We start from the raw sequence: 13281 nt of genomic DNA on the forward strand, positions 1-13281 counted from the left end.
ACCTTCCAAGACACCATTTAACTCATCCAATCATCCGCTCCCTCACTCACTCATCTAGTTATTCAGTTTCAACGTCACTCCCTAAGCCACACCCCTCTCCACTAATGTAATGACACGCTACCTAGAAAGACTTCAGTCCACATAACAGGAAACAGGCTTTTGTGTTTGTTTTTTTCTTCTCCACAAATGTCTCTCTTATGGCAAGTCCCCCCCCCAAAAAAAATAAAAAATAAAAAGTCTGCAGCCTGCCCCAGTTGTGGTACATAACACAAACACACCTACTCCCCTATTTGCACCTAAGGGGCATTGCCCTCTATTTTACACACATCCAATAGGGCGGCGACAAAGCAGACGATACAATATAATCTACTGGTACTGAAGTCAAGGTGGTAGCCCAAGCTTGGAAAGGAAAGGATTTTTTTTTGTTTTTGTTTTGTTACATTCCTGAGGCGAGAAGAACTAAGAGAGCTATGAACAGTCTTTCCACTGGAACAGAAAGACAGAAAAAAACAAAAAAAAAGGACAGGAATTCTGCAGGTGTCGAGCCATTACTCCTCAGCACAGATGGGAGACCAGGCCCACAGCCGTCCCAGAATGCACTGCCGTCTAAGCCTCTCATGCTGGTCCAGAATGCTGGTATTTTAAGAACCATAATGGTAATAAAAAAACAAAGTGCTGAGATATTTCAAGTTTCTACTTCATGTTCCTTTTAAAGCACAGTAGAATAGCGAGCCCTTAACAATGACACAGCTCCGACAACAGGAAGGCTGCAGAGAACCCTCTGGAGACGGAACACACCCTAAACCTCACACACAAAGACACACACACACATTACAAGCCATGTGTGAAACCATGTGTGTGTGTGTGTGTGCGTGTGTGTGTGTCTTTGCAACATCATCTCAGGATAGCAACATCATCTCAGGGCAGTTTGTGGTATTTTGTCCCTTCTCCACACAGGCACTTCCCGGCATTGGGTGTGTGTGTGTGTGTGTGTGTGATAGCTTGCATTGAAACACAGTATCTCTCCCCATAGACGGTGTCTTTCAGTGTTTGTGTTCACGGGTCACACTGTGACCGATCCCTTCTGGGTGTGAGCCAGATCTGCTCCGCATTGGACTGTGTTCTGTGTTCTGTGTTCTGTGTTCTGTGTTCTGTGTTCTGTGTTCTGGATCAGCACACCCTGTAAACCTCCCCAAATCCCAACACAACACAACACAACACAACACAACACAGTGTATCCAGGAGAAAAACGCTGTTTCCAATGAGACGACATTATTGAAGAAAGAAGAGTGTGTGTGTGTGTGTGTGTGTGTGTTTGTACTGTTACCAGAGATGACGCATATAGTCACCATAGACACAGCATGCACAGTTACCCAGGAGACCACGTTGCTTTGGGTAGACTGCTGGAGCACTTGTGTGTAATAGTTGTTTTGTTTTTTTTGCTTGTTTCTTTTTCCTGATACTTAGGCTGTCAAAGAGGGAGCCAAATATTCCAAACGTGTTGTCATTAAAAACAAGAACATGAAAAGGCAAAAGGAACATGCAATAGACACATGAAACAAACATAAAACAAACACAAAACAAACCAACAATGAAACAACCAAACACAAGAAGCAGGAGCTGGAGCGGAAGTCACTTTGACCTTTTGGAATGAGAGAGTTCAAAGCCATGGTGATGACCTCAAGTCACTGGTCACCACTGGAGACCAGCAGAATAGAGCCACCTCTCAGCGTTGACATCGAAGATCCGCACACAGCTAAGAGACCACTGACAGCCTCCCCCAGTCGTCTGCAGCTCACTGTTGAGTTGACATCAAAGATCCGCACACAGCTAAGAGATCACTGACAGCCTCCCCCAGTCGTCTGCAGCTCACTGTTGAGTTGACATCAAAGATCCGCACACAGCTAAGAGATCACTGACAGCCTCCCCCAGTCGTCTGCAGCTCACTGTTGAGTTGACATCAAAGATCCGCACACACCGAAGAGATCACTGACAGCCTCCCCCAGTCGTCTGCAGCTCCCACCCTGCTGATGTGGCAGCACTGATGACATTGGAATCCTGAAGATTCAGTGTAAAATAACTCCTATGTAACTATTTCACACTGCTGATTGAAGCACCCTGTTGTGTAAAGGACAGGGCATAACTCATACCCTTTGCAGAAGTGGTTAGAATTGAAAAAAAAAAAAAAAAAATCTCAGTTTGCCAGGAAACACAGAGAAAGATGTTTCCTGTGGCATCTCTATGGTTTATGTTTAGCTCCGTGTCGTAAAGCTAAGCTAAATTAAGGCGGACTCCCCACACAAATGTGCCAACGAGCTTTCTCCTCCGACGTCCTACTGCTCTCTGCTCAAACAGCAGCTCATGAGACGTCTCCACCATCTCCACCTCCCTGCTCAAACAGCAGTGGTACATGATGCTGTGGTTCATGAGAGACAGACATCTTGCTGTGGTACATGAGAGACAGACATGATGCTGTGGGACATGAGAGACAGACATGATGCTGTGGTCCATGAGAGACAGACATGATGCTGTGGTTCATGAGAGACAGACATGATGCTGTGGTACATGAGAGACAGACATGATGCTGTGGTCCATGAGAGACAGACATGATGATGTGGTCCATGATGCTGTGGGACATGAGAGACAGACATGATGCTGTGGTACATGAGAGACAGACATGATGCTGTGGTTCATGAGAGACAGACATGATGCTGTGGTCCATGAGAGACAGACATGATGATGTGGTCCATGATGCTGTGGGACATGAGAGACAGACATGATGCTGTGGTCCATGAGAGACAGACATGATGCTGTGGTTCATGAGAGACAGACATGATGATGTGGGACATGAGAGACAGACATGATGCTGTGGTTCATGAGAGACAGACATGATGCTGTGGGACATGATGCTGTGGTACATGAGAGACAGACATGATGCTGTGGGACATGATGCTGTGGTCCATGAGAGACAGACATGATGCTGTGGTACATGAGAGACAGACATGATGCTGTGGTCCATGAGAGACAGACATGATGCTGTGGGACATGAGAGACAGACATGATGCTGTGGGACATGAGAGACAGACATGATGCTGTGGTCCATGAGAGACAGACATGATGCTGTGAGACATGATGCTGTGGGACATGAGAGACAGACATGATGCCCTCTGGATCTTTCACCCTAGAGAAGAGGTGGGGAACACTGTACAACTAGTGGCTACAGCTAGCTAGCTTTTGGCTGTAGTGTGTGTGTGTGTGTGTGTGTGTGTGTGTGTGTGTGTTAGATGGCAGCTCATCATAAGGGGCATGGGGTGGTGGTGTGTCTACAGAGGCACACAATCCTGCCCAGGCGCAAGGACACAGAAACGACCCCAACACACTCCAACTGGAGAACACCAGCTAACAATGTCTACATGAAACTGCTGCACCTCATCACTGATGCAATAATGAACAGACAGCAGCTGTCAGTGGGGGAGGTGCGGCCCAGCTTCGGCCCAGCTCTGGCCAGTCAGCTAGGCGGTAACGTCTACCTATATTAACTGAAATATTCTTCTTTTCTTTTTTTTTGTCATTATGTTTTTCCTCTATGGATATGAATCAGATGTCTGCTGAGAACTTGGTCGTGTGGGTGGAGGATGCAAGCGTGTTGCTGAGCCAGGGGTCACCACGGTAACGCGAGCGATGCGGCCGCCACCACGTCCTAACTCTCGTTCTCCTCGGCGTGGCGGACGAGGGGCAGACTGGCGGCACAGCCGCCACGTGCGGACGAGGAAGAGGAGGAGGGTGACGGGGATGAAGAGGGGCAGGCGGTGGGGGTCGGGGAGAGGCTGCGGGCCCCTGGAGTGACCCCTCCGACCCCCGCGGGGCCCTTGAGGCTGGGCTCCTGAGCAGTGGGCAGACGGGGCCGGCGCAGCAGGCAGAAGGCCGAGCCGCTGTTGGGCACAAAGTTCACCTTGTTCCTGTCGGGGCACAAGACCTGAGGGAGCTGCTGCTGGGGCTTCACACTGATGGAGGGAGAGAGAGAGAGAGAGAGAGAGAGAGAGAGAGAGAGAGAGAGAAGAGGGAGAGAGAGAGAGAGAGAGAAAAAGAGGGAGATGGAGAGGGAGAGGGCGAAGAGAGAGGAACTTGTTAAAAACTTGTTTAAACCGACAATCTTTGTAGGTTACCTCAGTACTCATTTTCTTTTAGTTTAGGATTTTCTAACAACCTCTCACAGCAGGAGGCTACTGAGGAGGAGAGGAGAGGAGAGAAGAGGAGAGGGGAAGAAGAGAAGAGAAGATGAGGAGAGGAGAGGAGAGGAGAGAGAGGAGATAAGGAGAGGAGAGGAGAGGAGAGAGAGGAGATAAGGAGAGGAGAGGAGAGGAGAGGAGGGACTCACTGTGTCTCCTCGAAGACCTTGACTCTCTCACAGCCCTCGGGAGGCTCCCGCATGAACATGTAGCTGTTGTTGGGCTTGGGGGAGGAGGCGTACTTGGGGAGGGGAGAACCAGGACACACATCTGAGGACAGAAGACACTCGTCAGTGTGTGTCTGCATGCGTGTGTGTGTGTGTGTGTGTGTGTGTGTGGTGTGTGTGTGTGTTAACAAGAGGGGTGTGTGTGTGTGTGTGTGTGTGGTGTGTGTGTTGTGGTGTTGTTAACAAGAGGGTGGTGTGTGTGTGTGTGTGTGTGTGTGTGTGTGTGTGTGTGTGTGTGTGGTGTGTTAACAAGAGGGTGGTGTGTGTGTGTGTGTGTGTGTGGTGTGTGGTGTGTTAACAAGAGGGTGTGTGTGTGTGTGTGTGTGTGTGTGTGTGTGTGTGTGTGTGTGTGAGAGTGTCTGCATGCGTGTGTGTGTGTGTGTGGTGTGTTAACAAGAGGGTGGTGTGTGTGTGTGTGTGTGTGTGTGTGTGTGTGTGTGTGTGTGTGTGTGTGTGAGAGAGTGAGAGAGAGAGTACACACACTCTACGTGTGTCTACTAGTCTCTTGTGTGGGTGCGTCACCTTTCTCTCGGCCGTCACTCAGCAAGTTGTCGTGAAGACCGGGGCTGTTGTCGTTGGCGACGGATGTGAAGGTGGGTGAGACGGACTGAAAGCGGCTGCTGCTGTTGCTATGGTTACAGGGCGTCTGGGTGTCGACACTGTGTTGGCAGAGGGGAGGGGGGGCCCGACGCCCATCTGGAACCTCCTGGGGGACGGGAACGGGGGGGGGGGGGGGGGGGGGGGGGTTCAGTCACAATTCAGATAACTCACACACACACACACCACTTTTTTACAGCCACCACTAGATTCCAAAATACAATTCACTCAGTGTGTGTGTGTGTGTGTGTGTGTGTGTGTGTGAGTGTGTGTGTGAGGTACGAGGAGACTCACAGTGAGTATGTGTGTGTGTGTGTGTGTGGTACGAGGAGACTCACAGTGAGTGTGTGTGTGTGTGTGTGTGTGTGTGTGTGGTACGAGGAGACTCACAGTGAGTGTGTGTGTGTGTGTGTGCGTGTGGTACGAGGAGACTCACAGTGAGTATGTGTGTGTGTGTGTGTGTGTGTGTGTGTGTGGGACGAGGAGACTCACAGTGAGTGAGTGTGTGTGATCACGGTCAGCCACGTCTCTGATGATGAGGCGCTCAATCTCCTGGTTCAGACCTTCCAGACTGTTCTGCAGACGAGGGGAGGGACGCGGGGCAGGGACTGGGATCAGAGCACTCTTAGGTAACGGGGCCTGCGGAGAACACACACACACACACAAACACACACACACACACACACGTTACTCATTGAAGAACACACCTTAGCTATAGGTTGATTAAAACACATCTATATAGCTGTGTTCATTTAAGAACAAGTAAGAATGAAGGACTAACACCTGCTGGAGTGTGTGTTTCTCTTCTAAATCTGTAAAATCACCACAAATAACATACGTGTGTGTGTGTGTGGATTTGTGGTACAATGAGGATTTTCATAATACATATTGATATTACTTTGAGACAGTTGTCTACTACATGGTGTGTGTGTATGTGTGTGTGTGTGTGTGTGTGTGGGTGTATGCATGTGTGTATGTGTGTGTGTGTGTGTGTGTATGCATGTGTCTGTATGTGTGAATGTGTGTATGTGTGTATGTGTGTGCATGTGTGTGTGTGTATGTGTGTGTATGTGTGTGTATGTGTGTGTGTGTGCGTATGCATGTGTCTGTACGTGTGAATGTGTGTATGTGTGTGCGTGTGTGTGTGTATGTGTGTGTGTGTGACAGAGACACTGCCGAGGGCATTCACAATGGCGGCTCTTTGACTGGCCACCATGAGAGTGAAATGTCACTGCTGAGTTTCTTAGGGTGGCACTGTGTTCTTTATATTGAGCATGAATGCCCACAGGCACATTTAGTCTTTTACACACACACACACACACACACACACACACACACACACACACACACACACACACACACACACACACACACACACACGTCTGTGTGTCTGTGTGTCTGTGTGTCTGTGTGTCTGTGTGTGCACTCTGTGAGGAACTACACTGTGAAATCTGCAGATAGTTTTCTCCAACATGGCTGCTATACACATTTCTGTCTGTGGGGGCACTATTGCCAACAACCAGAGCAAAGTCTGAGTGGGTATGCGTTTGCACACGAGTGTCTGTCTCTTTGTTTGAGTGTGTGTGTCTTCTTGTACATTGTTACATAGTTAGAGTTCAATGCAGATATACATGCGTAGACCCAAACATACCCATACATACGCCCATACATCACACAACACACACACACACACACACACACACACACACACACACACACACACACACACACACACACACACACACACACACACACACACACACACACTGGTTGAGTGATCGATGTGATCAGCAACGGGTTGTGTGTAAACCACTCCATTAACAAAAGCTGGCAGAGGATTTGAAACAGGAAACACTACCCAAGCGTTTATTTGTGTGACTGTGTGTGTGTGTGTGTGAGTGTGTGTGTGCATGCCTGAGTGTGTGAGTGTGTGTGTGTCCCGGAGTGTGTGTGTGTGTGCGTGTGTGTGTGTGAGTGCCGGGGTGTGTGTGTGTGTGTGTGTGGACTGACTGCTCTCTAACCTACAGTGAAAAAAAGTAACTGTTTCTACACACACACACACACACACACACACCACACACACACACACACACACACACACACACACACACACACACTTTTTCTACACCCTATCGGGAAAGTACATCATATACACTAATTCTGAAACAACATAAACAGACATGTACCAAGGACATACACACAGGACCCTAATTTCAATGAGCCAAGTCCATCTCTAAAGCTATGGTGTGTGTGTGTTAGTGCTGTTGGGAGACACCCATGTGTGCGCTTAGGATGAGTGTGAGTGTGTGTGGTGTGTGCGTGAGTGTGAGTGTGTGTATGTGGTGTGTGTGGTGTGTGCGTGAGTGTGAGTGTGTGTGTGGTGTGTGCGTGAGTGTGGTGTGCGTGTGGTGTGTGCGTGAGTGTGTGTGTGGTGTGTGCATGAGTGTGTGTGTGGTGTGTGTGTGGTGTGTGCGTGAGTGTGAGTGTGTGTGTGGTGTGTGCATGAGTGTGAGTGTGTGTGTGGTGTGTGCGTGAGTGTGAGTGTGTGTGTGGTGTGTGTGTGGTGTGTGCGTGAGTGTGTGTGTGGTGTGTGCGTGAGTGTGTGTGTGGTGTGTGCGTGAGTGTGAGCGTGTGTTGTGTGCGTGAGTGTGTGTGTGTGGTGTGTGCGTGAGTGTGAGTGTGTGTGAGTGTGTGTGTGGTGTGTGCATGAGTGTGAGTGTGAGTGTGTGTGTGGTGTGTGCGTGAGTGTGAGTGTGTGTGAGTGTGTGTGTGGTGTGTGCATGAGTGTGAGTGTGAGTGTGTGTGTGGTGTGAGTGCTGTTGGGAGCCACCTATGTGTGTGTTAGGATCTTGATCTTGGTACTAAATTAGCTTTAGTTCATGCATGGCCAACTTCACTCATTGCCAGTTGCCTGTCAATGAAACTAGGGCCTCAAATTTTACTTCAGCTCTCTGTCTCTGTGTTTCTACCTATTTCTCTCTCTCATTCCCTCTCACTCCCTCCCTCCCTCTCTCTCTCCCTCCTCTTCTCTCTCTCCCTCTCTTTCTTTCCCTCTCTCTCTCTCTCTCTCTCTCCCCCTCTCTCTCTCACTCTCACTCAGTATGCTCCCCCTTCTCTCTTCTTTTCCTCTATCATTCCATTCTCACGTCAGACATTTCATCTGAAGCTTGGTGCTTCTGCTGCACAAAGACACAAAGACACAAAGACACACACAGACACACACACACACACACACACACACACACACACACAGACACACACACACACAGACACACGCACACACACACAGACACACGCACACACACACAGACACACACACACACACACACACAGCTATATCCCAGACTGAGGAAGGCAAGACAGACCAACAGACAAAGAGAAAATTGGAGGAGACAGGTGTGAGAGTCTGTGGAAACCATGGTCTGAGTGCAGAACAGAAACCATGCTGGCACACACACACACACACACACACACACACACACACACACACACACACACACACACACACACACACACACACACACACACACACACACACACACACACACACACACACACACACACACACACACACACACACACACACCACAAAGCCTCTTTGCCCACAAATACAGCCCAGGCACTTCCTGAGTGACTTTAGTGAGATCAGACCCCTGACACACACACAAAGACACACACACACAAAGACACACACACACACACAGAGCCACTGACCCATATAGCCCCGTTTCCATGATGAACGACATGAACATGCACGACACATTAACACTCGGTATGTCACAAGACTGGCCGGCTCTTTCCAAGGATAAAATGTAAATACACCACACAACACAGCCCTGGTGCTAATGTGTCCCATCACACACACACACACACACACACACACACACACACACACACACACAGACACAGACACAGACTCACACACACACACACACACACACACACACACACACACACACACACAGTCCAAATAAACTTTAGCTAGGGTCTGTGCTGGCTACTTCAGCTGCTTCCCATTAGGGCTAATGTGAACCGGGCTGGCCTGCCTAGGAAGGTCCAGAGAAAACACACACACACTAGAGCAGTTCCAGGAGTACATACAGACACACACACACACACAACAAATATGCATGCTGTTTGCTAATGTTTGTGTGTGTGTGTGTGTGTGTGTTTTGTGTCTAATTCAGTGTTATCCAGCAAGGATCTGACATTTTTCTTAGTGTTTGGATTCAAAACGCTGCAAGCCTCCAGTAATTCTCCTTAGGAAAAGACCGCATAACAACTACAGAGCACAAACTAGCATACACACACACACACTTTCCCTGACTCCCTCTTTCTTTCTTTCACAACACACACTCTTACACACACTTTCCCTGACTGTCTCTTTCCCATTCTCTCACTCATGTACACACACACACACATCTAATATCTAATCTAACACGTTTAAAAACTCACAAATACATCCCATAAAAACCTACTTCTACCACCTGGCAACAAGCAGTTCTCCAAAAACTGGGGTCGGTTCCATTATTCAATGAAAACCCTATGAAACCGCACACACATACACACACACACACACACACACACACACACACACACACACTCACACTCACACTGTGCTACCTGCATACACACACACACACACACACACACACACACACACACAGTGCTACCTGCATACACTCACACTGTGCTACCTAGGACTGGGTCAATGAAGGACAGAGAGACACTGACACTGACAGAGAGAAAGAAAATGGACAGAGAAAGAGTGATGTGCCTGTGTGTGTGTGTGTGTGTGTGTGTCTATGGGTGTGTGTGTGTGTGTGTGTATGTGTGTGTGTGTGTGTGTGTGTGTGTGTGTGTGTGTGTGTGTGTGTGTGTGTGTATGGGTGAGGCTGTCTGGTTACAGTTAATGGGATTCAGGGCCAAAGTCTCAATACAGAGGACCGACAGATGGTGGCTGAGCCCACACACACACACACACACACACACACACACACACACACACACACACACACACAGGGGCGGTAGATCAGGGTAGAGTGTGTCATTTAATTATCTGGCTGGCATCACTGGTACAGTACTGACAGAGAGAGAGAGAGTGTAGAGAGGGAGGTTTCAGGGACTATATGCTGAACTAATTCATGAACAAACACAAAGCCGAGAGAGAGAGGGAGAGCGAAAGGGAGAGCGAGAGACGGAGAGACAGAGAGAAGGAGAGGGAGAGACAGAGAGAAAGGGAGAGAGAGAGGGAGATGGAGAGAGGGAGCAAGCAAGTGTGCCTGCTGTAATTTATTCACTAATTCAGCCCTCATGAACAGAGTTCTTTCAAACAGACAGACACACACACACACACACAGAGTGTCCATGGCAGCACCTGGCCTTCCTGATTAAGCTGCAACACATACACTGGACATCCACTCGTGTGGACAACACTCTTTCACACATCAACACACACACGCACACACAGAAACACACACACACACAGAGACAACACACACACACAGACACACACGCTCTCTTCCCTGGCTGTCCAAACCAGCTAAAGCACTGATGAGTATAAACATCATAGACACTTGGTCATCTTTCCTTAAATGTGTGTGTAAGTTTGTGTGTGTGTTTGTGTGTACACATAGGGAGTGTGTTTTGTGTGTGTGTGTGTGTGTGTGTGTGTGTGTATACATGTGGAGTCATAAACATCACAGACACTTGGTCATCTTTCCTTAAATGTGTGTGTAGGGTTTGTGTGTGTGTGTGTGTGTGTGTGTGTTTGTGTAGGTTTGTGTAGGTTTGTGTGTGTGTGTTTGGGTAGGTTTGTGTTTGTATGTGTGTGGGTAGGTTTGTGTGTGTGTGTGTGTGTGTGTGTGTGTGGTGTGTGTGTGTGTGTGTGTGTGTGTGTGTGTGTGTGCTCCCAGTCGTGTGAAACAGCACACAGTCCTGGTTTTCCACATACTCTGAGTTACCTTACCCTAGGTTTGTCACAAAACCACATACTTGGAATACCTCCCAAGACCAGATTTGTCACATTACTTGGAATAGCATCTTTTGTTACCATGACAACATACACTAATCTAGAGTTAACGTTAAGTAACAGGCTAGTTTTGCTAGCGACTGCAACAAACAAACACTAACCGGAAACACTTGTCCAGTTTTACTACATGAATGAATATTTGTGACACATTTGAACTATAGAGTTCACTGTGCTCTGAGTGTGTATGTGTGTGTGTGTGTGTGTGTGTGTGTGTATGTGTGTATTCACCTGTGATTGGATGACTGTGTGGTTGCCATTGAAGGGGGACTTGCGCTCCTTTTCGCGGTGATGACGACTGTGTTTAGAGCGCTGCAGCTGCTGCCTCAACTTGGCAATCTGAGAGAGAGAGAGGGGGGGGGAGAGGGAGGGGGGTGAGGGGGGAGAGAGAGAGAGAGAGAAGGGGAGAGAGAGAGAGAGAGAGAGAGAGGGAGGGGGGTAAAGAGAATTTTAATAATCCTTTATTACAAAAATATCTGTTTTACATTATATCTTTAAAATCTCAACCACCAAAAAAGGAAAGAAAAAGGAAAATAAATAAAAAGAAAAAAGAATAAAAATACCCTCTTCTAGCAAACAAGGTGCAAACGCTAATTCTCCATTGATCACTGAGCACACTGTCCCCTGTTCATCGTACAATGTTTAAAACCAAGAGTAAATATTTGTTTCAAAAAACGTTCATCGAAAGCCTGAAGAAGGCTGTGCAAAGAGTCAAGCAGTGGGCATAATCTTAAACAATGTAAAAAATACTTGAAAAAAGCATGAAATACTGTTTCTCTTGGTGCACAAAAAGGACAGTCCTGTGTGACCTCTGGATTTAAAACAGCAATACAATTATTCATTGCCACCATTTCATGAAGAATCTCCATTGAAGATCCCCATTGTTTTGGTTAATAGCGGCGTGTACAAGGTTCCCCATCCTGGCTTTACATTGTTTTGGTTAATGGCAGCGTGTACAAGGTTCCCCATCCTGGCTTTACATTGTTTTGATTAATGGCAGCGTGTACAAGGTTCCCCATCCTGGCTTTACATTGTTTTTAACAGCATGACGCCGTGTGAGAACACTTCCGACCTCCATACCTGGGGCAGTCATACTCCCAGAGATGAGGTGGAAGTAGACGCCCAGGTAGGCAATATAAGATGTTACCCTACTCTACGTACTACAAATTAAAGATCAAAAAACACAAACAAGAAAACTAAGTACACAAAACAAATAAGCATAGAACATAGAAAGAGCGTTAGAACAAAGAACACAATCGTTTGTGGCACAGCTGCCCTGCTCCACACTCACTCAGCATGCACTCAGTGAGAGAGAGAGAGAGAGAGAGAGAGAGAGAGAGGGAGAGAGAGCGAGACGCATGTCATTGATCATTAAACAACCTCTGGTTCAATTAGTGTTAACGGTCAGTATTTTTTCAGATTCAGATTTGTAATAACCACTTTCACACTGTCTCACAGTATCTCATTCTGTGTTTTTCCACACTGTGTTTGTGGTGTGTGTGTGTGTGTGTGTGTGTGTGTGTGTGTGTGTGTGTGTGTGTGTGTGTGTGTGTGCATGGGACAGTCAGGAGTGGAGAAAGGGATGGAAAGAGAAAGAGTGAGTGAAGGAAGAAAAAAAGAGAAAAAGAGGAACATGTCTGTGTTTGCTTTATTGCATTCCTGGCTGATTATTACCCTCAACATCAGAAACACGCCAGCATATTTCACATCCTTTCACACACCCTCACACACACGCACACACACCCTCACACACACGCACACACACCCTCACACACCACCCTCACACACACGTACACACACCCAACAACATACATACATATTTACATAGGTTCACACACACATCTATCTTAACACCACCCTGGGCTTGCCTAGCTACCCCGCTAACAAAACTACCATAACCATTCTGCCTTATCTATAGCCGTTTGTAGAGAGAGATGGACAAGGAGAGTCTGAGTTGTTTTAACAGAGACAAGGACCGAAACCACCAAGAACAAGCAGAATCCAGCTCAAGTGGACATCATGCGTCACAGGCGGAAACCTCCAGCAGAATCACAGAGAAGGAGGCCCATCTGCTTGCATAAGGCCAAAGTTACGCTAACATGCTAATGCTAAACAGAGCAATTCTACACAGTTCTGACAGACAGTGGAAAAAAACTCTGCATGCTAACATCACTGACTGCCAACAGACTAATAATCGATT

At 47.6% G+C, this 13281-nt stretch overlaps 1 protein-coding gene across 1 annotated transcript in view; it reads right to left on the reverse strand.

The window, feature by feature from the left end:
• Positions 1 to 3131: 3131 nt before the first annotated feature.
• Positions 3132 to 13281, reverse strand: part of fam117bb (family with sequence similarity 117 member Bb) — a 47411-nt gene continuing 37261 nt past the window's right edge. The window contains exons 4-8 of the mRNA XM_012841312.3: positions 11313 to 11420; positions 5546 to 5692; positions 4979 to 5162; positions 4379 to 4499; positions 3132 to 4004 (exon numbers count right to left, since the gene is read on the reverse strand). Coding sequence (XP_012696766.2) covers positions 3701 to 4004; positions 4379 to 4499; positions 4979 to 5162; positions 5546 to 5692; positions 11313 to 11420 — 864 coding nt within the window. The 3' untranslated portion in view covers positions 3132 to 3700. The remainder of the gene's footprint in view (positions 4005 to 4378; positions 4500 to 4978; positions 5163 to 5545; positions 5693 to 11312; positions 11421 to 13281) is intronic.

The sequence above is a fragment of the Clupea harengus genome, chromosome 2, assembly GCF_900700415.2.
Source record: "Clupea harengus chromosome 2, Ch_v2.0.2, whole genome shotgun sequence".
NCBI lineage: Eukaryota > Metazoa > Chordata > Actinopteri > Clupeiformes > Clupeidae > Clupea > Clupea harengus.